This window comes from Spea bombifrons, chromosome 1, assembly GCF_027358695.1.
Source record: "Spea bombifrons isolate aSpeBom1 chromosome 1, aSpeBom1.2.pri, whole genome shotgun sequence".
Taxonomy (NCBI): domain Eukaryota; kingdom Metazoa; phylum Chordata; class Amphibia; order Anura; family Pelobatidae; genus Spea; species Spea bombifrons.
In genome coordinates, this window is record NC_071087.1 from 89992377 (window position 1) to 90015921 (window position 23545).

At 37.8% G+C, this 23545-nt stretch overlaps 1 protein-coding gene across 1 annotated transcript in view; it reads left to right on the plus strand.

The window, feature by feature from the left end:
• Nucleotides 1-23268, plus strand: part of GRIN3A (glutamate ionotropic receptor NMDA type subunit 3A) — an 83458-nt gene extending 60190 nt beyond the window's left edge. The window contains exons 4-9 of the mRNA XM_053465859.1: nucleotides 6316-6461; nucleotides 7880-7995; nucleotides 12221-12372; nucleotides 18997-19161; nucleotides 21867-21940; nucleotides 22591-23268. Coding sequence (XP_053321834.1) covers nucleotides 6316-6461; nucleotides 7880-7995; nucleotides 12221-12372; nucleotides 18997-19161; nucleotides 21867-21940; nucleotides 22591-22921 — 984 coding nt within the window. The 3' untranslated portion in view covers nucleotides 22922-23268. The remainder of the gene's footprint in view (nucleotides 1-6315; nucleotides 6462-7879; nucleotides 7996-12220; nucleotides 12373-18996; nucleotides 19162-21866; nucleotides 21941-22590) is intronic.
• The last annotated feature ends 277 nt before the right edge of the window (nucleotides 23269-23545 follow it).

The following is a 23545-nucleotide window of genomic DNA, read 5'->3' on the forward strand; positions in this document are numbered from 1 at the left end:
GACTAGGAGGGTGATCTCCCTTTTTCTTTTTTTGTGTTTTCTTTCGTCTTACATTTTGTAAACTTGCAGTCAGTTCCATGAAATACTCATGAGGCAAACTATGACATTGTGTTGTTGACAATGAAGCTATGTCTGTTTTAAAGCCTGTAAATGCTAAAAAAATAGGCTACCATCTCAAATTAATATTATGCAGAGAGGTAACTAGGGCGCTTGCCTCCTGGACCAGGTCCTATCTCGCCCTGACATCACATCCATTTTCACCCCGGTATGGGAACCTTTTAATTAACAAATATACCTAATTAAAGGAGCCTTTGTTCACCCTGTTATCTGTGCCATTTTAGATAGCAATCTTTAAGTGCTGTAAACAATTTACTGCCGCAGGAATATTTAATTTGAATCAATGTGCCAGTAAAAGTTAGTTTGTATGATGCTTGTATGATAAATTTGCTACTGTCAAAAGCTATCAACACTGAACATACCCCTTATTTTTCTTCCAGTTTGTATCACTAGCATTTTATTCTTGACTGCACTAAATTAACAAGCAGGTTCGGCAGCGCTGTCTTAGCATAAGTGGGGTGAGATTGACACAGGGGCTAATTACTGTCGGTGCAATGCTGGCACATATTTAATCTTCGTGAAAAAAAGTGGATTAGTGTGGGCTCTCTCCTTATTAAATACAGCAAACAACTTTTAGTGTATATCCCTTTAAATACCCCCAAACACTTGTTTTATTAGAAATACGTATAAAACATTTGTTGTATACATATATAATCTTTGCTTAAGGAGTCGTTTGGAGATGAAAAACGACCTTGGATGTTCCGAGTATAAATCTTATAAAGGTGTATAATATGTGTAGACGGATGCCTCCCATGTGTCCCTGTTTAGAAAGGACCGTTTGTCTTTGGGGCTAAAATCCCTCTGTTAGTCCTTGGCTCCCTGATGCCCTGGTGCAATGTCAATATGGTCATTACATACATAGTTACATAGAACATAAGGTTGAAAAAAGACCTAAGTCCATCAAGTTCAACCCTTCTACCTAACGTTCCTACTCTTGATTAAGCTACTTCAAATTCTGCCATCACTGGAGAAAAATTCCTTCTTGACTCCAAAAGGCAATCGAATTTCCTTTAAATGCTCTGAAAAATACCCCTCGTCTTATAATCGGGGTCGTCTTCTAATCAGACCTCAAATAGAGGTCTGATTAGGAGACTAAGATCCAGATCCCCCGCACCGCTGCAGGGGACCTGGATCCTCCTGTCGTCGCCCCCCCCCCCTCCCCACACACTTACCGGTGCTTCCGGAGGTGAAGTTGGCAGCGGGGGTTTGTATGCGTCCGTCGCAAATACCTTCCCCGACTGTCAGAGATCAGAGTTCCAGAGTTCCTGATCCCTGACAGCCGGGGAAGGTATTTGCGACGGACGCATACAAACCCCCGCTGCCAACTCCACCTCCTTCCGGCTGCCGCGGAATGAGACGTCAACCCGCTGCCCCGGCAATACAGCAGGAAATTGGAAGCACCGGTAAGTAAGTAAGTAAGTAAGTGTGTGTGTGTGTGTGTGTGTGTGTGTGTGTGTGTGTGTGTGTGTGTGTGTGTGTAGGGCATTTCTGGAATGCCTTACACCCCTATATGCCACTCTGGCACTTAGGGGGTTAAAAGGCATATTATGGGGCAGAGTGGCATATAGGGAGGTATAAGGCATTTCAGGAGGCAGAGTGGTGTTAAGGGGGCATTTAATAGTGCACTCTGCCTCCTGAAATGCCTTATACCTCCCTATATGCCACTCTGCCCCATAATATGCCTTTTAACCCCCTAAATGCCAGAGTGGCATATAGGGGTATAAGGCATTTCTGGAGGCAGAGTGCTCTATATAATGCCTTTTAACTCCCTTAATGCCACTCTGCCTCCTGGAATGCCTTATACCTCCCTATATGCCACTCTGCCCCATAATATGCATTTTAACCCCCTAAATGCCAGAATGGGATATAGGGGTATAAGGCATTTCTGGAGGCAGAGTGGCACATAGGGGGTCAAAAGGCATACCATGGGGCACAGTGGCATATAGAGGGTTAAAAGGCATATCATGGGCCACAGTGCCATATTGGTGTGGCAAGCCTGGGGGCAGATGTGCGTAACTGGGGGCAGGTTGGAAAATACAAGAAATAAAAACAAAAAAAATATATTTTTCTCAATCATAGCTTTTATTAAAAAAAATAGTTTACATGAATTAACATTTACTGGTAAAACTTTTTTCCTTTAGGGTCGTCTTATATTCAGGCTTTTTCTTTTTTCCTAAGTTAATATTCAGATTTTGGGGGGTCGTCTTATAATCAGGGTCGTCTTATAATCGAGCAAATACGGTATTTGATAACACCACCTCCCTTGGCAGTGAATTCCGTACCTTTATTGTCCTCACTGTAAAGAATCCCTTCCTTTGTCGTCTATTCCAGTCTCAGAGGGTGACCTCTTGTTCTTTGTACATTTCTGTTAATGAACAGGTCACTGAAGAGCTCTTTATATTGACCCTGCATATATTTATATAATATTATCGTATCCCCTCTAAGGTGCCATTTTTCCAGTGTATATAATTTCAACTTTTTTAGTCTCTCATTATAACTAGTACCTTCCAATCCCCTTATTAATTTTGTAGCCATCCTTTGCACTTTTTCTAGTTCCATAATGTCCTTTTTAAGGACCGGTTCCCAGAATTGTACAGTATATTTGAGGTGAGGTCTTACCATTGACCTGTAAAGAGGCAAAACGACATTCTCCTCCCGTGAATCGATAGCTCATTTTATGCATGCCAAAACCTAATTGGCCCTTGCAGCTGCTTGCCGGCATTGCGCACTATTGTCAAGTCTGTTATCTACCATTATTCCTAAATCCTTCTCATTTGTAGTTTTCCCCATGGATATATTTAAAGAATAGGTTGCATTTTTTATTATTTCTACCATAATGCATAACTTTGTTTCTCTATATTGAACCTCATCTGCCACTTGCACGCCCAGTCCCCAACTCTATCTAAGTTCTCCTGCAAAGAAGAAACATCAAGATTAGTCTGAATTACCCGGCCTAATTTTGTGTCATCAGCAAAAACTGTGACTTGGCTCTGAATGCAGCTTGGGAGATCATTTATAAACAAATTAAAAAGAGGAGGACCCAGGACAGACCCCCGAAGCACTCCACTTAATACCTGCGTACAGTCTGAGAAACATCCATTCACAACAACTCTCTGCATTCTATCTTTTAGCTAATTTTCCGATTACAGACATTTGCCCCTAAGCCTATTTCTATTATTTTGTAGAGTAACCTTTTATGTGGAACTGTATCAAATGCCTTAGCAAAGTCCAGATAAATCACATCTACGGCCATGCCCAGATCTATATTTTTACTAACTTCTTCGTAAAATTCTAATAAGTTGGTTTGAGAAGACCTGTCTTTCACAAATCAATGTTGACTAATTGGATCAAGATATGTTCTTGATGGTATACTAATCCTTCAAATAATTAACTTATGTTAAAATAAAGACACAAACAAAGAGGTGTGTCTTAAAGGCCACAGTGTTGAGCACTGCAACTATTTTAAGTAAAAAAAAAACTGTAATAAAATATATGAAGCAAATGATCAACCTTGTAACTGTCAGACCCGGCGGGGACCACCTACCTCGCTGCGGGGTCCGTCGCCCCGGACCACGATCCCCGTCGGCCGGCCTCCTCGTCGTGGGAACCGTCAGGCAGGAGGTCTACTCCCTCTCCAACAGCCACCAGAGGGAGGGGGAGGAGGTAGACACTGCTCTGTCTCCCTCCACTCAGGTGTAGCAGCAGGGAGGGGAACAGGCACTTAGTGTGGGAGGGGATCAGGTGCTAGGGGGTGGATATCTCATTACCTGCCCCTATATAATCCCCACAAGCCTCTACACCAGTGCTTTTTTGTTAAGCTTCAGTGTTGCGTATAACCTCTCTCTATTACTTGAATCCCTGGTATCCTGAGTTTTTGGCTTTCGTCCCACGTTTATGCTGTCTGCTGCCTGCCTTGACCTTTGGACTGTGACCCCGACTATTCTCTTGGATTTGCCCTCTTTGTACTGCGTTGCTGGACTTTGTGTAGTGGTGCCTGCGCCACGCTCCGCACCCCCCCCCCACCTGACAGTAACTAAAACTTGACTACTGATGTCATCTTGATGACTGGCTCACAAACCCCTCCGCACCTTATGTCTAATTTCTTCTGTCTAATTCACACTGACATAAACCCTGGGCACTGTCATAGGGATGTAACAATGCAATGTGCATATTGGATTTTAATAATACATAGTGAAATCAGTAACTTCAAATTGCAACTGTCCAGTAAAGTTCCACCTAAGTGAATATACTGCAAAGATTGTAGTTAAAACTACCAAAGCTGCTTAGATAAACCCAAAGTGGAGAAAGAAAAGCATGAGCTGAATGAAGGAGAGCAGCTACAATAATGTATGCATGGATTTGCACGCTTTAACATGTAAATTGGACTCCAGTGTCCTTTGTAATCATTTTATTCACTTGAATGTCCTTTTTAATAGTGTTATGATTGCAGAGTTGAAAGAGGAATTGAAGTTGGTTTTGCAAAAAACAGTTCCAACTTTTGTATCACAAAATATGTGTGAAAAGTTAACCGTAATATTGACCTTACTGACTAGTGATTACAGCGTTCTGTAATCAGTGAGTCTTTGTTTTGGCCTATTTTGAAAAAATATCAACCATGTTGCAGATAATTACATCAAAGCACATATTTACATGTCTGATTAGACACCATATACACCATATGACCAAAAGTATTGGGACAGCCCTAATTAATGAGTTTAGGTGTTTCGGCCATGCCTATTGCTAGCAGGGGTATAGAATTAACCCCTTAATGATAAAGCCCGTACATGTACGGGCTCAAAATGCATTGTTTTCAGTGGGTTTAGGGCCCACCCATTGTCCTTGAGGGGTTAAGCACATACACAACCATCTCCATAGACAAACACTGGCACACGAATTTGTACTGAAGAGCTCAGTAAAATTTGCTAGATTTGCTCTGGTCCAGTGCAATTATCATTAAGTGGACGCATCTAGAAGTTACAACAGTTCAGCCAGTGCTGCAGTGTGATGAAGCAAGTAATGTGTAAAAATCACTTGTCCTCTGTAGTATGGCTTGTTATAAAGTTCTGGAAGCAACATCAGGACAAGTACCGTGTATCAAGAGCTTTAATAAATGGGTTTCCATTGCTGAACAGCTGCTTATAAGCCAAAGATCACTATGCATAATGCCAGGCATCAGCTGGAGTGATGAAAAGCACACTGCCACTGGACTCTTCAGCAGCGGAAACGTGTTCTCTGGAGTGATGAATCATTCTCATGGAAGTCTCATGGATGAATCTGGGTTTTGTGGATACCAGGAGAAAACTACCTACTGGAATGCGTTGTGTGTTCTGTAAAGTTTGGTAGAGAATGGATTATGGTCTGTGGCTATCTTCTCAGGGTTTGGGCTAGGCCCCTTAACTTCAGTGAAGGGTGATGTTAATGCTACAGCATAGAAAGACATTTTAGACAGTTATATTCTTCCAACTTCATGACACCAGTTTGGGGGAGGCATTTTCCTGTTCCAGTAAGACTGTGACTCTGTGCACAAGGTCTATAAAGACAAGTGTAATGTTTAACCTGATCTCAGAAGATCTTGGAGAAAGCTTTGCCATGAGGGTGGATGCTGTTATAAACGCAAAGAGGCAGGGTAACTCCATATCAATGTCCATGGTTTTGAAATTGGATGGCCAACAAATTCATATAGATGTGTCCACATACTTTTGGTCATATAATTTACCTTTTAAAATGTTAATAATGTATTATAATAATATACATATCACACACACTCTCTCACGCTCTTTCACACGCTCTTTCACACACTCTGTTTTGTTCACCTCACATGGAAGCTGTTAGCGGAGAAGGTAGAGAGACATTGCGACAGATTGAGTGAGAGTCTGAGAGAATGTTAGAGAGGGTGAGAGAGCATAAGAGTGTGTGTGAGACAGTGAATAAGGGTGAGTGATAACTTTTTGTTAATTTTGTTTCCGAAATTTCAGCCGAACTGAAAGGGAGGTAAACAGAATTTGTTGTCCAAACGCAAATGGACCCAAAACAAAATGGAAAACTTGTCCGAATCGTTTTTGGTCCATTTGCACAAGTCTATTTTTTTTTTTATAACATTTTATATAACGTTTATAAAGTTGTTCTGCCTTGTCAGATGCATGCTATGAATAACGCAAAATGGAACAAAACAATAATTGAGCAATCTTTGTTTTTTAGCTGCATCATCCTTCCCAGGGATTTCGATTTGGAACGGTTCGTGAAAGTAGCGCAGAAGATTATGTGAAAAAGAGCTTTCCTGAGATGCATGAATATATGAGACGCTACAACACACCTTCTACTTCTGATGGAGTAGCATATCTAAAGTAAATAGCCCTTCCCATTATTTTTTTTGCCATTATGAGTCTGTGAAGAAATAATCATTTTAACTTTTTCTGTTATTATGTTTCTGGGTAAGCATGACATCATAACATTAGCTTCTGGAATTAGTGTTGGGCTAAACCTGCGTATGCAAGCTTAGAAGTTATAAGAGTCTTAAGTCTTTGTAGTAGTTTAAAGCCTTGATACCCTGCATTAAAGCTCTAAATCCATCAAGTGAAAAAAACAATCTTTACATAAATCTCATGACAATTAAAAAGCCTCTCTTAGCTTTGCTAGCTCTTTATCCTTTTAACAGTTTAAAATTATTTTTAATAATTTTTTTTGTAACCAAGCTTCTGTAAAAGAACGTCTAACTTGCGTATATTCCTGGATTCTGCGGCAGCCGTAAAAAGAATTACGATGACTTCAAAGATACAAAATAAAAAAGAAGGTGCATGCTAGGGAATGTTTTTTGTTCTATACACAAGAGGCTTAAGCAAAGTACAGACATGATACTAAAAGGTAAAAGACCCCACTATAAAATCAAAAAGACCCTAACACACTACAGTGCAGAAATACTGCAGACTACAGACTGGCGTATTGAGCAGAAGTGATATATATTGCCATATCCATAAATCTTTCCTTCTTTCTCACTTAAATAAAGGCAATATTTGGATGCTATCAGTTAAAATATTGGTTATTCAAATGCAACATAGTTCGTTTGTATACACATATTAGTCATTTTTATTCGTAACTTTTCAGCACCCAGCAATTGATTTATGATTAATAATATTTTGAAATTTACAGTTTTGTACTGATTTTTTACACATTGACAGAATAATTGGTGAAATGACAAGCATTTCTGATTTATAATGCTCAAGTGGATGTTTCTTTATTTGATGTGGCTATATATATATATATATATATATATATATATATATATATATATATATATATATACTGATTTATACAGAGAATGTTTTGTTTTCTTAGGCCAAAATTGCACAATAAAGGAAAGTAGCAATCTACTGGCAATGCTAGACAGTAACCAAAACTAGGAAAGAATTAGGTGCATAAGGAAAAAAGTGACAGACACATTTACGCTATGTGCATTTTATAACATGGCAGGAAAGAGCCAAGCGAAAGACATGGAAATGTCTAAACGCAACCAGGTTAATGCCACAGCTTTGATCCCCAGCAGTAACTTAATGGTACCCTATCTGAAGATTCGTAACACAGGTCAATTTTAATAGTTAAGTTGTTGCAAGTTTGATATAGTGTTACTGTTGCTTCTGAAATAGTTTTCATCTTATTGACCTAAAATCCATGTCTTTTTTTTCCTTTCCGGATTTTATGAATTAATTTTATTAAGTTTTTTTTTTCCTTTCCGGATTTTATTTATTAATACTTTATTATTACACAGAAATGACCCAGAAACACTGGATGCATTTATCATGGATAAAGCCCTTCTGGATTACGAGGTGTCCATAGATGCAGAATGCAAGCTACTCACAGTTGGCAAACCATTTGCAATTGAAGGTATGGTTGGTCCAGATATTATTTTTGATCAGTATATCACGCGAGAGAATACTTTAGTAACATCTGGAGATTTATACGGAAACGATTATTGCTGAATGTGAAGTGTGTAGCATGATTATTGCTACTACATAATGCTCGATATTTAATTTATATTGCTTTTTCACCAACAAAATCAAAATTCAGCACTGTGCCTATACATAATGGAAGTACTTCTAACAAAACATTCATTTTTGTAAGCAGAAAATTAAAGTTACATTAATATTGATTAAATGTACTTGTTAAAAGTGTAATAGTAAAACATACATAGTAAAGGTCAATTACTCACAGAAACAGAACATTCATGAAGAATAATTTTCAATATAATTGACATTTAATTAGCAGTCAGTTCATTAACTAGCATTGTATTTCTTCATGCACCGTGGGAGTTGATATATGATGATACAGTAGCTGCTTATAAAACGTGGGAATTATGAATATGAACTTGTTTTAAGAGGATTTAGCGAGGATCTAAAAATTGTTGACCTTTACCCATGGGTTGGAAGCAATAAGTGCCTTGGAGACCAGGGAGTTCTTAGCGTCAGCTGACAACCATCACTCTTCTCCTACTGTTCTGCATAATACCGCATTGCTCTGTATGTTCCCGTAAGGGGAGCAGGAGAAGATAGGTCTGTGCTAGCAAAGGTGCCTATCCCAATATTCCACTGGGGGTTCCAGTTCAGATGCTGCCCATTTGACCCTTCTTGCCCATCTCCCTGTATTCAACTCACAATGTTTTTAATACAACACATTCTTTACCCTTTAGCTTTTAATGTTGAAGTCATTTGCTCAGTATATTTTTTATGAACACAAAAGGACATGTTTTAAGAATACTTTCCTAGTTTGCTCTACAACCTGTCCTCTCACGGTGAGTTTTAGCTCACTAGTGCAAACTACAGAAGAAAAATCTCCATCAACATATCAGTCCAATCCTGCTCACATGGGCAGTCCAGAACCTAAATGTGAGACAGGTTCCATTTGCACGTGGGAACAACCCCAGATGTACATTTCAGCCTTCATGGGCCATGTCATTGGGGTGCAGTTGGTATTCCTAATGTGTAAATCCTTAATCCCTAATGTTTAATGCGCACAAGTGAGCTGAAACCTCAGGCAATCCTGTAGGGCAGCCTATTAGCTAGAGACGCTGTCTGTTCTCGGTTGAGTTCTCAAACCTTTTTGGATGTAACTTCATCCTTTGGTCATGTCTTTGGGTACAAAAGTCAGTCTAGACTTAGACCTCCTTGCTCACTTGATCCCAAAGGGGTGATGACCACACCTTTCTGACAAGGGCTATGAATGCCAAGATGTACAGCTGGGTTTGTTGGTTTCCTTGTGCCGTTGAGATTTAACTGACATTTCAGATTTGGGCTCTCTGTTCTCAAACTTTCTTGCATTGTGCGTTTAATCCTTTGATTAAATAAAATGTTACTGCATTCATAATTTTTGCCAGTAATATGTAATTTCCATATCACCCAAAAGCAGCCGTTGCAAGGATATAACAGTAGAAACTGAAAACACTTCTTAAAAGTGCATTTACAGGAAAACATGCCACATCTACTGTTTATTTGCTTAACATATTACAAGTTGAGGTCTTACCGCAGGTAGAACTAAGGGCAGACTGTACAGGCCAAGTTGCTCTTATCCGTGACAGAATCTATGTTTTAGTGTTTATCTTGAGACACAATTTTATTTTTAATAATACGTTTCTATAAAATTCAGCCAGGAGAATAAACAGAGGAAATAAAATGTACATTAAAGTAATTTCTCTTATTGTGTGTGTTTGCACTGAAACTGTTTAAACAAAATAAATTAACTTGGGAGTTATTGATTTTCTCTGCATAACAACTAAACCTATTTTGGATTTTTTTTTCTAGTTTTGGTAAAAAAAAAAGGATTTTGTATTATCTTTGCTGTTAATGAATAATACATTAAAAATAATACTTAGTATTAAATAAATATATAGTTACCTTTAGGAATATTCCTTGCAATAGTCAAATCATTGAAAACAACATACTATTTTTAAAATATATATATAATGGCACAAGTGAGCTCAAACCTATACATATATATATATGTATACTTCCCAAATCTCTCAATTTTTTGTGCATTGTCCAGCGTAGCTGCCACATTTTGTAAGCAAAATGGTCTACGCAGTTCACATATAAAATGCATATATTCTCTTTCATAACTATTTAAATAATTTCATATCAGTGGGAGAAATACATTATATAGGGACATAGATTATATATCATTCTTGCTGTTTCTTATTAATAAGAATAATGAAGCAGCTAAAGTAATTATAGTAAAATATATATTATCTGCAATGATCGTCATTGATTTAACGTTTTTCCCTATTTCATTTAAAATGGTGACCTTTAATCATTCGCATATTGATTGTATTGTACTGAGGAATCTAAATGTAATGCCGTGGATAGAATGCCTCTGTATTCCGTCTGATAACATGGGCTAATTTATCAAAAGTCAAGCAAACAAACAAAAATAGGCTTAATTAATAATTTTCATTCATATTTTGCAAGACTTTATACATTGTTCCACCGTAGAACTGGAGGCTGCATTTGTGTAGAGTGAATGCCATACGTATTTCTTGTACCGCTATAAAGTTAACCTGTCACCCGTGGCAGTTTAGGTTTATAGAGCATACAAAATCATGTGCACACATGATTAAGGTAGGAGATGTCTTATCTTATAGACAGCGAGAAATGAGGAGGAAATAGTCAAAGCTCTTGTCAGTTACCCATGTGACATCACTAAAAATTGTAAATTAATATCAAATATTTTCTATGCTGTACCAATCTCCCCAACTCAATAGTTCAGGTATAACATTCCTTCTTTATAATGCACTCACAGTCATTAGGAAATATATGGATTATCTATGATGTTTCCTTGTCTTCTTGTCAGTGTTATTGCACTAGCCACCCTAGGCCTAGTGTGGTAGGTACAGAACTGGTAGCCTTGGTCACTTCACTAAGGGCCAACTTCCTCATTGAGTAGTTGGCTTCCGTTGTACACAAGGGCTCTTGATTGGTTTGTAGAGACAATGACCTCTTGTAGCTCATTCATACTGTGCAGACATCCACTACTGCGTCTTAGAAGCTCCTGAGGCAAAGCACAGGGGTATAATACTATAGCCTAGTGGTCTTCCCAAAAATAGCATGCCCTAAGGTTTAGGGCCACCTTTGTGACAGGATCAGACTGATATGTAGATAGATTTTTCACCTGTAATCTTACAATAAGCTAAAACTTCAGATGCTTTTGCAGGCTATTAAGTGGCTGTCTTTTTATGGTGAGTTGATCTCAAACCTTTTTTGGATGGTACTATGTACGATGGTACGATGACTCACAGCTGAAAAGTCCCCATACAATATAAACAATATCTGCCAGGCACCTCTCTGCTCACACTATTCGTTTCACCCTCCGTTGGGCTTCCTCTGTAAGTGTACAATACACTTTTTATATGTGTTTTCATTTTGCTGGTTGCGACACCAGAGGGTAGACGCAGCTGGTGTGACCAAAGACGCATGTTTTTTTTCTTTATAGTATTATATTAGTTGAACAATTGAGTAGGCCAAGGGGAGAGTTATTTATCTCTGAGAAACCCAAGGTTCATCTTTCATTTTGCAGATGTGCATATGTGGTGAGTGCTCGTCAAATTCATTATTTGGTTTCCTTGACATTTTCATGAGTTGAGGGTCACTCAGCTGAGTTTTTTCTTCAAACATTTTTGTGAATACACTGAGATCATAAGGGATAATTTTGCACTTAGAGAATTCCCAGCTTTATAAATCGTTTTAATGAAATTGGATTTATGGTCCCTTCCTTCCAATTCTTCAAATATTATGGTCCCCAAATCCATGAGAACAAATGTAAACAGTCTTTATTTATTTTGAGTTATATCTCACCAATCTGAGATGTTTTGTGATTGTAGTCAATTTGGTTTAGTGACAAAACCTCAAAGATTGCAGCTTGTGTAAAATGACCTGGAAAGTCATTAACTCATTTGGAGTTCAATATTGAGAAATGGGCATTGTTACTGAAGGGCAGATCTAGCACAAAGAGCTTAGTTTGGAGCAATCAGTTCTTAGCATAGTGTTTTTATATTAATGCGTATTTATGTTACTATACATGTATTTCAGTATCCAATCAAAATCACAATTCTTTTTCTGTTTAGGTTACGGGATCGGTCTCCCACCAAACTCCCCACTGACATCGAACATCTCTGAATTGATCAGTCAGTATAAGTCAAGTGGATTCATGGACACGCTACATGACAAGTGGTATAAAGTTGTACCATGTGGAAAAAGAAGTTTTGCTGTCACAGAGGTGAGACATATTACCTTCAGTTGGCGCTTTTGGTGACGTCCTCTTCCCCTCTAAAAAAAGGGTTTTTTACACCATAACCTTATAATTGCTCTATTCAAAGTGGAAGTCAATTTCCTAATCAGTATGGAGAAGTTGAAGCTTCAATTTCTCAATAGTTATTGTGTAGTGTTCCATAATAAAGGTGTACCGCGTCTTTAATTATTGCACTCTCATATATTTGTTGAAAAAGAAGCCCCTCAAAATAAGCGTTATGAAAAGTAGAAAATATAAATTTTGCAGTCACATATAGCTTTGTTGAAAAGGCTCCTCAAAAAAAGTGTTGTGGATCTTCTGTGTGAATAATAGTGGCATGATCCAACATAAAAAATAAATGAAAATATATATATATATATATATTGTATAAGTTTAATATATATTTTGTTTTATGGTTTATGTTTTTGTGTGGGAAGTCACATTGGTTCACCTGCGACTGGTGTAGGGTTAAGCGGCAAATATTTTCTTTTATTATTTTTTTATATGTGATTGTATTGTATTCGATAAATCTTCTGCTGTACTGTTATGTACATATAGAAGGATATCATCAATATCAATTAACATACTCAATTGATGTCTGTTGTCAAAAACATGCTGAATCATAAAGGGAATAGGATTAGATATTTAATAAAATATTGCTTCTGCAAAAGAAAAAGAAGAATCTTATGGAATAAATGATTCTGCACACACAGAAATCTCAGGGCAATAGAAATGAAATAGAATAAGTCTGACATTTATAAATAATTGATATTATTATTTAAGTATTTAATATCTAGTATTAAATGCAAGTACATCATATTTAAAGGTACAAAAGCAAAACCGGCCAGTGTTCTATCATTCTGTTTTTTCCTGGTACCTAGTGGCAGCATCCATTTTTTATAGAAAGTTTAAAAGTAACAAGTTATATAACAACTGTTTTCCTCTTAAGGATTATTTTTCCGTTGTTAAGTTGTTGTTTTTAATTGATTCAGGCAACCGTTTAATGTGGGTCACATGCCTGGGAATTCTCTGGGTTTGAGCCATCTGGTGGAACCCTGCTTCATTTCTCCAGGCAGTGGAGCTATCTATGGCTATGGCCGCCTTCTGCATTTTTCCAACCACTTCCCTCTGACTCCTCATACACTATGGTAGTTCCATCTCATATAAGTAGCAAACCTAGCCCCACCCAAATGTGCAGCTAGCCCCACCCCTTCACAAAGCCACTCCCTCAAAAGAAGGAGAGCGTTCAGGTAGGCTGCCTGGGATGTTCCCGGATATGGTGGATTAGGAAAACGGAGAAAAATTCAAGACAGAAAGAAAATATTCCCTTATTTGCAAAGTGTACTTGAAAGAATTACAGTAATTGGCATAGTTGCATACAAAAATAGGTATTTATAAAAATGTTGTGCCGTACAAGCCCACCAAAGAAGAATGCATTTTAAATCACCTTGAGGCTGCTCCCACTGAAATAAAGGGCAAATAAAGAGAGCATATGCATAGGGATGATTGAGATGAAGCCCCCTGTGTATGAGATCTGTCATATGTATGAAGATGCATATGACAGCTAGAGTATATGTACGTACTGTATATATACATATATATATACATATATATATATATATATATATATATATATATATTTGCTACCATACCATCAATATATGTGTGTTCAATTCAGAATAACTCTACAAAGCAGTGATTGTAAATGAGTTGAGTTGGACATGGTATTTCTAAAAATGTACCCGTCCGGTGAATAATGAAAGTCGCCATCCTAGCCTACTTATAATTCATAATAATAATCATAGCATCTTTTGTAGTTATTATTCCTGGTTATGCTTAGAATTGTATTACAATCATTCTTAGAGCCAACTCACTTGCATTTGAAGAAAATGTTCCAAATGAGGCCACTTAAAATGAAAAGGCTAAATCCTAACAAAGGAACCCCTAGTCATTAGTAATGGTTATATGCTAAATGAACAGGAGGGCGGATTTGGAAGCAATGGGGGAGCTCACAAAAGTGCCTGTAGCAAAATTCCACAGCTGAAAAGAAAATATGTTTTGCTTGGGGAATAAAATGTTTTGTAGAATAATGATAGTTCCTTTCCTTGTATCTCATTGTATTATCAATTTTATTTGTGTACTGAAAGCCTATACGCCATTAAAGACGTGATGTTTCATAAGATCCAAGCATAAAGTGAGGTCCAGAGGTCAACACAAGTGCTCATACATAGATAGCTCAATTTATTTCTTTCATTTCATGCTGTTTTAACACTGCCGGCAGCAGGAAGCACAAGATAAAACTCAAAATGGCGCATGGATTACCCCTCACTTCCTGCTGCTGGGCCCTGCTCTACACACCAGGCCCACAGCAGGCATGAAAGTTAGGTAGTGGGGTGATGGGGACAGGGAGGTATTGGCACAGGAGTGATGGGCACAGGGTGAATTCGGCACAGGGGCTGGACAATAGAGGGAAAATAGGTCCATAGGGAGAAAAGGGGCAGATGGGTATGGACACTAGAGGAAGGCGGATATGTACAGAAGCTGATGGTGAAGGAGGGGAGAGGGGTATATACACTGGGAAGAGAGGCTGGGATAAGAAAAATTAATTAGTGACTGGGAATAAAGAAATGGTCTCAGCGAACAACACTGATGGGGGAGGGTCCCAACACATACGTTTGTACTTGGCCCCAAAATTCCTGATGGCGGCCTTGTATGTATGTTTTTATATGTAATTTCAAAGAAATTATTGGGGTTTTTTTTCCAGGACAAGTTGTGCTTTCATTTGAAACCGTATTCCTAGATATAACTCAGTAGTGGTTTGGCTCATATTTTTTTTTTAGATTTATATATTAGATAATCGTTATTTTTGGATTTATGACTTTATGAAACATATTTGTTTCTTATGACACATATAAATGTAGCATTAAATGCTGGTTATAATCTTCTTACGTACGTTATTGAAATAAATCACCTGTGAACATAGCATTTTCTGTTTTATAAATTTTGTTAAAATTCAGTTTCAACTGGTTTTTATAGTGCCCCGTTTTAGCAGCACAAGGTCTGTAATGAGACCCTGATTGCCTCTGATTGCCTAGAACATAATGTATTTGAAACTGCATGTACTATTATAAAAAGTGATGTATGGGCCAATTTTCCCTCGCATATATTTGTGAGAACACTTTGTGTGCAAAAATACAATTGAAAAATGCTTTCTCTGTTTACTGCTCTGAAACATCAATATAAAATAGAAAGATCTGGCGGAAACGAATACAGCAAAAAGACTGATCACTCCCTTGCAACATTCACAATAGCTTAAATTTGGGGGGGCTCTCGCCTTCTCTGCTGTCACAGTGACCAGTCCTTTAGCCAGCCTGTAATTATTATTATTGTACGTGTATAATTAGCATGCTGAATTGCTAATTTTGTGTTATTTTCTTGCTAATAAGTATGTTTCTTTGTATAATGCCAACATTACATTTGTTAATGTTTTTGAGCAAACACTATCAATACGATGATGTCATTGTACATTGTAGGCATGTTTTCAGTTTCAATGCCCCCTGCCCCCACTTTTTTTTTATAAATCAATCCTCTAATTTATTTGAGAAGAAAAAGAGCTGTAAGAAACAGCACCAAGTTAGAACTACTTGAAAAGATGTAGATTAAATTACAAATAGTGTGAATCCATAGCGGCCAAAATACCATATTTTATGTTCTCCCTGAAGTCTGATATTATACATATTTATGGTAGACAGTAGCGATCTAGAAAAATGTGCTATTTAAAAAAAAAAAAAACTAAAATTGGGAATGTTATTTTTTTTTTACAATGTAAAGTAATATCCCGTGAGGGCTTGACAGACAAATTGAGTCTGTCTCCCTAGTGTACCAAGATTATTCATATGATGATAAAGCTGGATTGAATTATATATTTGGAGAATATTTCCATCCATCCATCCTGCAGCCTATTTAATGTGATATTCTAAACTACAACTTCGGCTAATGACTATAACGGGTCTACTTTTTAGATCAATGCCACTTAATCTCTTCTCTGAGATTAGGAAATACTTTGACATCCTATATCCATTGCACATTTTCTTATAAGCAGAAATTAGATTTGTATGACTATAGAAGATAAAGTGAATCCAGTGTGGGATGAAAAGTATATTTAACCCTTACTTGTGCTGGTTGACCCTGGAGGCTGGGCCAATTTCTAACTTTCCTATTGTTAGATTATATATATATTTGTGTGTATATAATTATATATATTTAGTTCAACATAAATGTCTTCTTTATTTCACAGTATACTCCAAACAAAATAGTAAAAATAAGATAAAATAAATATTCTCTTGTAAAGCCACCATCGTTTAGGAGAGGATACCTGTAACATCATAATGTCCAATGGTATCAGTCACCAACACTCATAAAGTACTGGCTCTGAGACTACATAATATAACAACCACATGTCAGAATATCATTGTAGTAAACTGAAGATAACTGTCCCCGCTATTATGCCTGAATGTTGGCCATATGTAATCACCGCCGCCACAAAAAGAAGAAAAAGGTATGTCTTACCTTAACTCCAATGAGGCATTATCTATTTTTATACATTGAATATTCATTGATCAGTGCAACCTACAGTGTCATTAAACACTTATCAGACAATGATCAGTTAAATAATAATATTGTCACAGAGCTGGCTAGTCCGACCGACTACCTCCGCTGTCTTGTGCTCCCTTAGCCTGGGACAACACACTTTCCCCGGTTCCCCAGTCACTAGCCGAGACTCAGTGTAGGGTAAAACCAAACGATTTATTTCTCACACACAGAGCTGGATATATCCAGCAAAACACACATTAACATAAAACAAGATATTGGGACACAAACGGCCCCCTTAATCTGCCTCCCAGAGACAACAAGGGAAGTAAAGGGATTAACAATACAATGGGGGGGGGGACTGATTTATACAACATTAAACTGAAACAATGGTGGTCACTCCCTGGTGGCAGATCCTGGCTGTCTGCTGGAGATAATCCCTTTAGCCAGTGATGAGATGATACTGCTGGGGGTAGCCACAGAAGCCTTTACAAACCCAGGGCCCATAGTCAATAGGGAGGAGGCTGGCGGTCAGGCTTCTCCAGTGGTCCCAGTGATGGAGGCTTCCGTCACAAATATATATATTTACTAATAATGTGTATGTGTTTCTTTTTTACTTGTATGACCTTGATGAATCCACTCTCTCTCTCAGATCATCACCAGCCAACTTTTGGTTGTGCAGCAGCCTGACTGACAACAATATTATTAGTAGTAGTATTATTGTTATTATTAACTCCATTAATGTTGGTGTTCTATAGGTGCACATCATTAATAGTGACATGGGCTCCACATTTGTGGGTGATCATGGAGTTAACGCAGCACAATCAGTCTCATGGGGGCAATTGTGCAGCCTATTTCAACAAATATGCACTCTATACGCGGTTATAATCATGCCTGGGCGTGCCACTTCTACGGTTCTCTAAGTCTCCTCACTCCTCGTCCATTTCTTAGTTAAACATCTGTGTGTCCAACGACGTCAGCCAAAATGCCCACTGACGTCTGCGGAAACGCCCATGACATGTCAGGAACACACAAAGTCAGCGGCCCCCCACTGACATTAGCTGGTCTTCCTGCCGGCATGCTGCAAGGGAGGGCTCTAGGTAGCCAGAGCCATAAAAGTCCTAGGCATGGGTGTAATATGTGCCCCCCTTTTTCCAGATGGTTGAACAAGGGGTAAATTGTGCGTGTTATACCCGAGATTTTACTGTACAATTGGGAGTCAGGGCATACCTGCCTCTGATTGAACTCTGATGGACCAAATTAATACCATAACTATTGAGACCTTTATCTTCTAAGACTTTCTCATGCATATGTCCCAAGCACAGTAGCTTCTTCCAGGCCTTAGATTATGGCTCACCACTCAGTAGAAATGTCTGAAGAGGGGCTGTGGAGCGTATACTCATGGGATTTTGTCTCTAGATCTTCCTCTCAAGAGAATCAGTGGCTACACCTTAATTAAACAGTACTGTGTGTGCTGCCTATGTGGCTTACTGTAATGTACATTGGCGTGGGGCATCTACCTCTACTGTCCAAAGGTAAAGAGGGTCCTAACGGTTTGCGTTGGCATTGCTAAAGAACTGGAGACAAGGAAATACCCTACCCTCTCATTTTAACAAATTCAGTCTGGAAGGATAATTTGGATCCAAGACTATTAACAGTGAGAATGCCAAATTAGCAGTACACATTAATTAGTAAAAAAAAATCCAACAAAGCTTTGTACTATAAAAAGGAGAGACTGAAAGGCCAGGGAAACAACTGGATACATAGGGTTAAATTTCCAGTTTTACATTTACATTTTACCTATAACTTTTCCTATCATTTAATTTCCAATTAATTGCAATAGTTTGGGTTATAAATTGAAAAGCTACTATTTCTGTCATTCATCTCATCACAGAGAAAGCCTTCGGCTTCAACAAGTTGACTTTCAAGTGAGTAAAGTGTTGCCGAACCACAAACTATTGAAAATAATGCAATGTTATTTCTAGAACATTAATTCATTTGTCATGCACATTATTTTCACAGACTCTTCAAATGGGTATAAAACACTTCTCCGGGCTGTTTGTGATGCTCTGCGTAGGATTTGGCTTATCTCTCCTTACCACCATTGGAGAACACATTGTGTTTAGATTGGTCTTACCAAGAATTAAAAAAAAATCTAAACTGAAATATTGGCTTCATACTAGCCAGGTACGTATTTAAATCATTTTGGGCTCTGCTTTTATTTTGACTGATGAAAAGACAATTATAATTCTATTTAAAATCTTCCCCTTCCATAACTCGATCGGACCCCTTAGACAAGTGGGGATTTCAAGCAACTGTTTAATCTGTTTATATGGAAGTGCCACAACTTCTCATACCTTATTTACATATTGCTAGTCTGCATGCTGCCTTTCTGCAGAAATATTGGTTTTAAAAGAAAGCATACCTTTCAATACATCAATCATCTGAAAATATTATTCTATTATTATTTCATTCCGGGGTATTAACAAACCATGTTTAGAAGAATAATGTATTTTATTAAAAAAATACATTTTTAAACACAATTGCAGTTTTATGCACACTAATTTGAGTTTTGACTGTGAAATACGAATACGAATACCAAGATCCTTTATGAGAAGGATGAAGAAGGACAAAAGGTTTAAGCTGTCATTTCTTTGCGGTGTCCCTCTTTTTTGGGGGTGTATTCCTACTGGGTTATGGAATCGTTGCTCCATTGCAAATAGCATCAGGATATTTTTAATTACAATATAAAGTGTGCTTACATACTGGTTAAAAAAGAAAAAAATGGTTCTGCACTCAACTCCCAGGAAGCTGGGTGCTAGCAGGAAAAAAGGGACAGCATAAACCATCTTGAAGTATACAAACAAAGAAAAGGAAACATTCCAATGTTTAGGATACTTTATTTAGAGAAAGCAAAAAAAGCAATGTTTCGGCCAAACTCCTGTGTGGCTGAAACGTTGCTTTTTTTTTTTTTGCTTTCTCTAAATAAAGTATCCTAAACATTGGAAGCTGTTTAGAGTGCTGGGATTGCTTTTCTTTGTTCGTGTACATGCTGGTTTCTGTCCCTGACATCCCCACTGAAAACGATATATTATAGTACTCTGCGAGTACTTTAATATGTAGTCTTCAAAAACAAATACATATATAAATCAAGCGCTTACCAGAGACAGAAGCTGAAGCCCTGCAGCTGCCCTAATTTTCAGTGGTCTGACAACTGCCACTCATTGGCTGCTTAAAGCAACCAATCAGTGGCAGGCAAGCACTCCTATTGCGGATGAAAATGTGTCCAGCCTAACAAGTCTCTAGAGGGACCACACAGCTACCATTTAAAATATACAAAGCCTATAAAACATCACATTTCCATTGTGCATTGATCTCTTTTTCTAAGCTTTTGGCTAATGTTTACTTTTCCTCCTAATCTATTGTCAAAAGCTTTCATGGCTTCACTTTCTGTTTATAAATGGACAATTAACGCCAGCCATTGAATCATCGTTACCCTTTATTTTTGTTACCTATATCATGCAGTGCTACATTTTATTCTCTTATACTGCTTATTGATTGGTAAAGATGCGAGTTCAAATTGTTCTGTAATAACACAAAAACCATTATTGTTCTGGAGAAATGTGCATGGTAATTGGGTGTAAATGCTTCTTTAGTAACAACAAACAAGCCTTTGTAATTCAGCTTACTAGACTGCTATCTTGGCTAAAAAGATTTAGAGAAATATATACTTACATACAGTATAGTGTTAATGGTGATGAGATGATGCTTAACACCTTTATATTCTTCTATTTTGATTAAAACCCAAACTAAAATGCTTTTGTATGCTGTAAAAAAGACACAATGTCATTCCAAGGTGAAGAAGGGGAGTAACAAACAAAAAACTGAACAAAATCAAGATCTGCCAACCCATAGGCTACCTGGAGCTCTCTGTCTTTGGCTGAGTACATTGAGCTTCGTGATGGGGCAGAGCTAGCTCTATATTTGATGCTAGCTAAACCTTAAATTGGTGGGGAATAGGATTGGGGAGTAATCGTGACCAAACACCACGCCCCTGCCTGGAGACTCAGGGAAGCACCGCATCACCTGGAGATTGTGAGTGATACCCAGAGGACCTAACAATCCCTACAGGCTGCCATGCTCTACAGCAGTGATGTACAACTCCAGGCTTCAAGGGCCACAAACAGGCTACAATTGTTGGATACAAAAACAGAGTTCTTGGCCTGTGGGCAGCTTCTGAGGTCTGCATTTGTACACCACTGCTCTAGAATGTCTCTGCAAAATACTCTGCAAGAGTTCACGGCTCATAATATATAACTAGAAGGCCAGAGGCTTAGATGAAATGTAAGGAAGTTTTTCATATATAAGTGGATCAGCCTTCCAGCAGAAGTGGTGGAGACTAATACACTAAAAGAATTTAAACATACATCGTATAGTATATGGCTGTCCTGACCCTAAGATGAGACCAAGGACCGGTTAAGTTTTGACTTCTTTTACATCCCGAAAAATTAGACTAGATGGGCTAAATGGTTCTTATCTTCCCTTATATTTTATGTTTAAAAGTTAAAATTCATAGTGCATAAAGCGTCCGCTCTAATTAGTAACCTGCTGCAAGAGTTGTGTTTTTTATTTGGTTTAACCCCTTAAGGACAATGGGCGGGCCCTAAACCCATTGCAAACAATGCATTTTGAGCCCGTACATGTAAGGGCTTTGTCATTAAGGGGTTAATAGTTATGAGTGTGGAGTTAAGCATTAGTAAGTGTTTGTGGAGCTGTAGTTGGTTTGCATTGTTGTGCTTATGCTGTCACCAAGAGGAAATGCAAGTAGCCAGATGACAACTCACAAGTACCCCTTGCAATCTAATAATGTTTTTGTTCTTCTTTAAATGCAGCGTCTGCACAGAGCTTTAAACACATCATTCAATGAGGAGAAATTTCAGCAAAAAACGAAGAAAGTGGAGAAAAGGTAAAGTAATGTTTATTAATGTATTAGGGGAAGTCATACAAAATGAAATCACACATTTTCAAGTTTAGTTTGATGAAATTACATCCCTGCTGCCTAAATATGATTATACGACAAAAGGTATCTGTTCTTGTTCTCCAAATAATCCAAATAATATGTATTGCTTCCTTGCTTGAAACATTACATTATTATTAAATATCTGTATGTCAAACTATAGGTTAATTGCAGTTCCAACAACTCTTCAGATCTGTCAAATGCAATGCACAATTACTTCCCAATTAAGCGCACCATTTACTTTTCAAACATGCTATTTAGATTTATAGTGTACAAGGACAATGTGTAAAGGCTATCTATCCCAGAGAGCTTACAGTCTGCATGGGAATGGACATCTTGCAGGCACAGTAAGGCAGATGGGCACCTGCAGATCTCTTTGTGCATAGAGTTTGAGTTCTGTTTCAACCAAGAGCTCTTTTCAAAAGATATTCCTTTAGTTTTATCTATAATATACTTGTGTTAAACATCGAACAGATAATGGATGGGAGGGTATTCTAAAACTATAAATCCATTTCAGGCCATCAATAGTTTTGGTACTATTGGTTAGCCATGTAATCTTAGACGCTTGTTTTAAAAGTATACCGTGTTTTATTTTGAAGGTGCAATGCCGGAAACAATCAACCTCGTGTGTGGAATATACCCAACCAAAGCTGTAACAGAAGAAAATACATCATCAAAGATGCACACAATGAATTAACTTTCCGACACCAGCAAGATTTGCCTCTGCCCCAATTAAGGAGGGAGACTCCAAAATTACTAACCACCAACGGCAAAACTGAGTCTCTGAATATATCTAGGATCTCAGTGATGCAGGAACTAACAGAGCTGGAAATACAGATTCAGGTTATTAAGCAAGAACTGCAGATAGCCATGAACAGAAAAACTGAACTGGAAGAGTACCAGAGGACAAACAGGACTGCAGAATCCTAGGAAACACAGTCTTGGCCGTGTAAAACTTAATCTAGAACTTTGGGTATCAATGCAACGATTGTGTCAAGGACAGATGCCATGTGCTGTGTGGACACCAAGCAAGAGTAAATGACAGATTTTCATTACTCCTAATAAGATTTGTTTGTCGTTTTGTAGGATTCAACCTGTATTTCTTTTTTTTTTCTTCTGTGAATTGTAAGCCAGTATGAAAAATGTGACCTTGGACTCTTTTAAAATCCAGAACCGCACTTGCCCTCGTATCCCTCCTATGGCATTAAATGGAGGTTTTCACATCTAAGCCCCTTAATGTGCATTAATAAAAAAAAAACTAAAATGATTTTGAATTATCTCTGCTGTGTCCTTTTGCTAGTATTTTCAACTTTTATCAAGGAAATTTGCATTTAATGTGTGTCTCCGAAATTGAAATTTCAGCAGTTTGAGGGTAGTGGAGAATGAGGGTGAGAAATTAATTACTTGTCTGCACTAAAATGGACTTATAAGAGAAGCTTAGCAAACTGTTAGATGGAATCTGAAATTGATTACATTTTTAAAGAGGTCAGTGAAAGAGATTTTATGTTCATTAGACTTTTTTTGTTCTATTTGAAGACTTCCCACATGAGAACT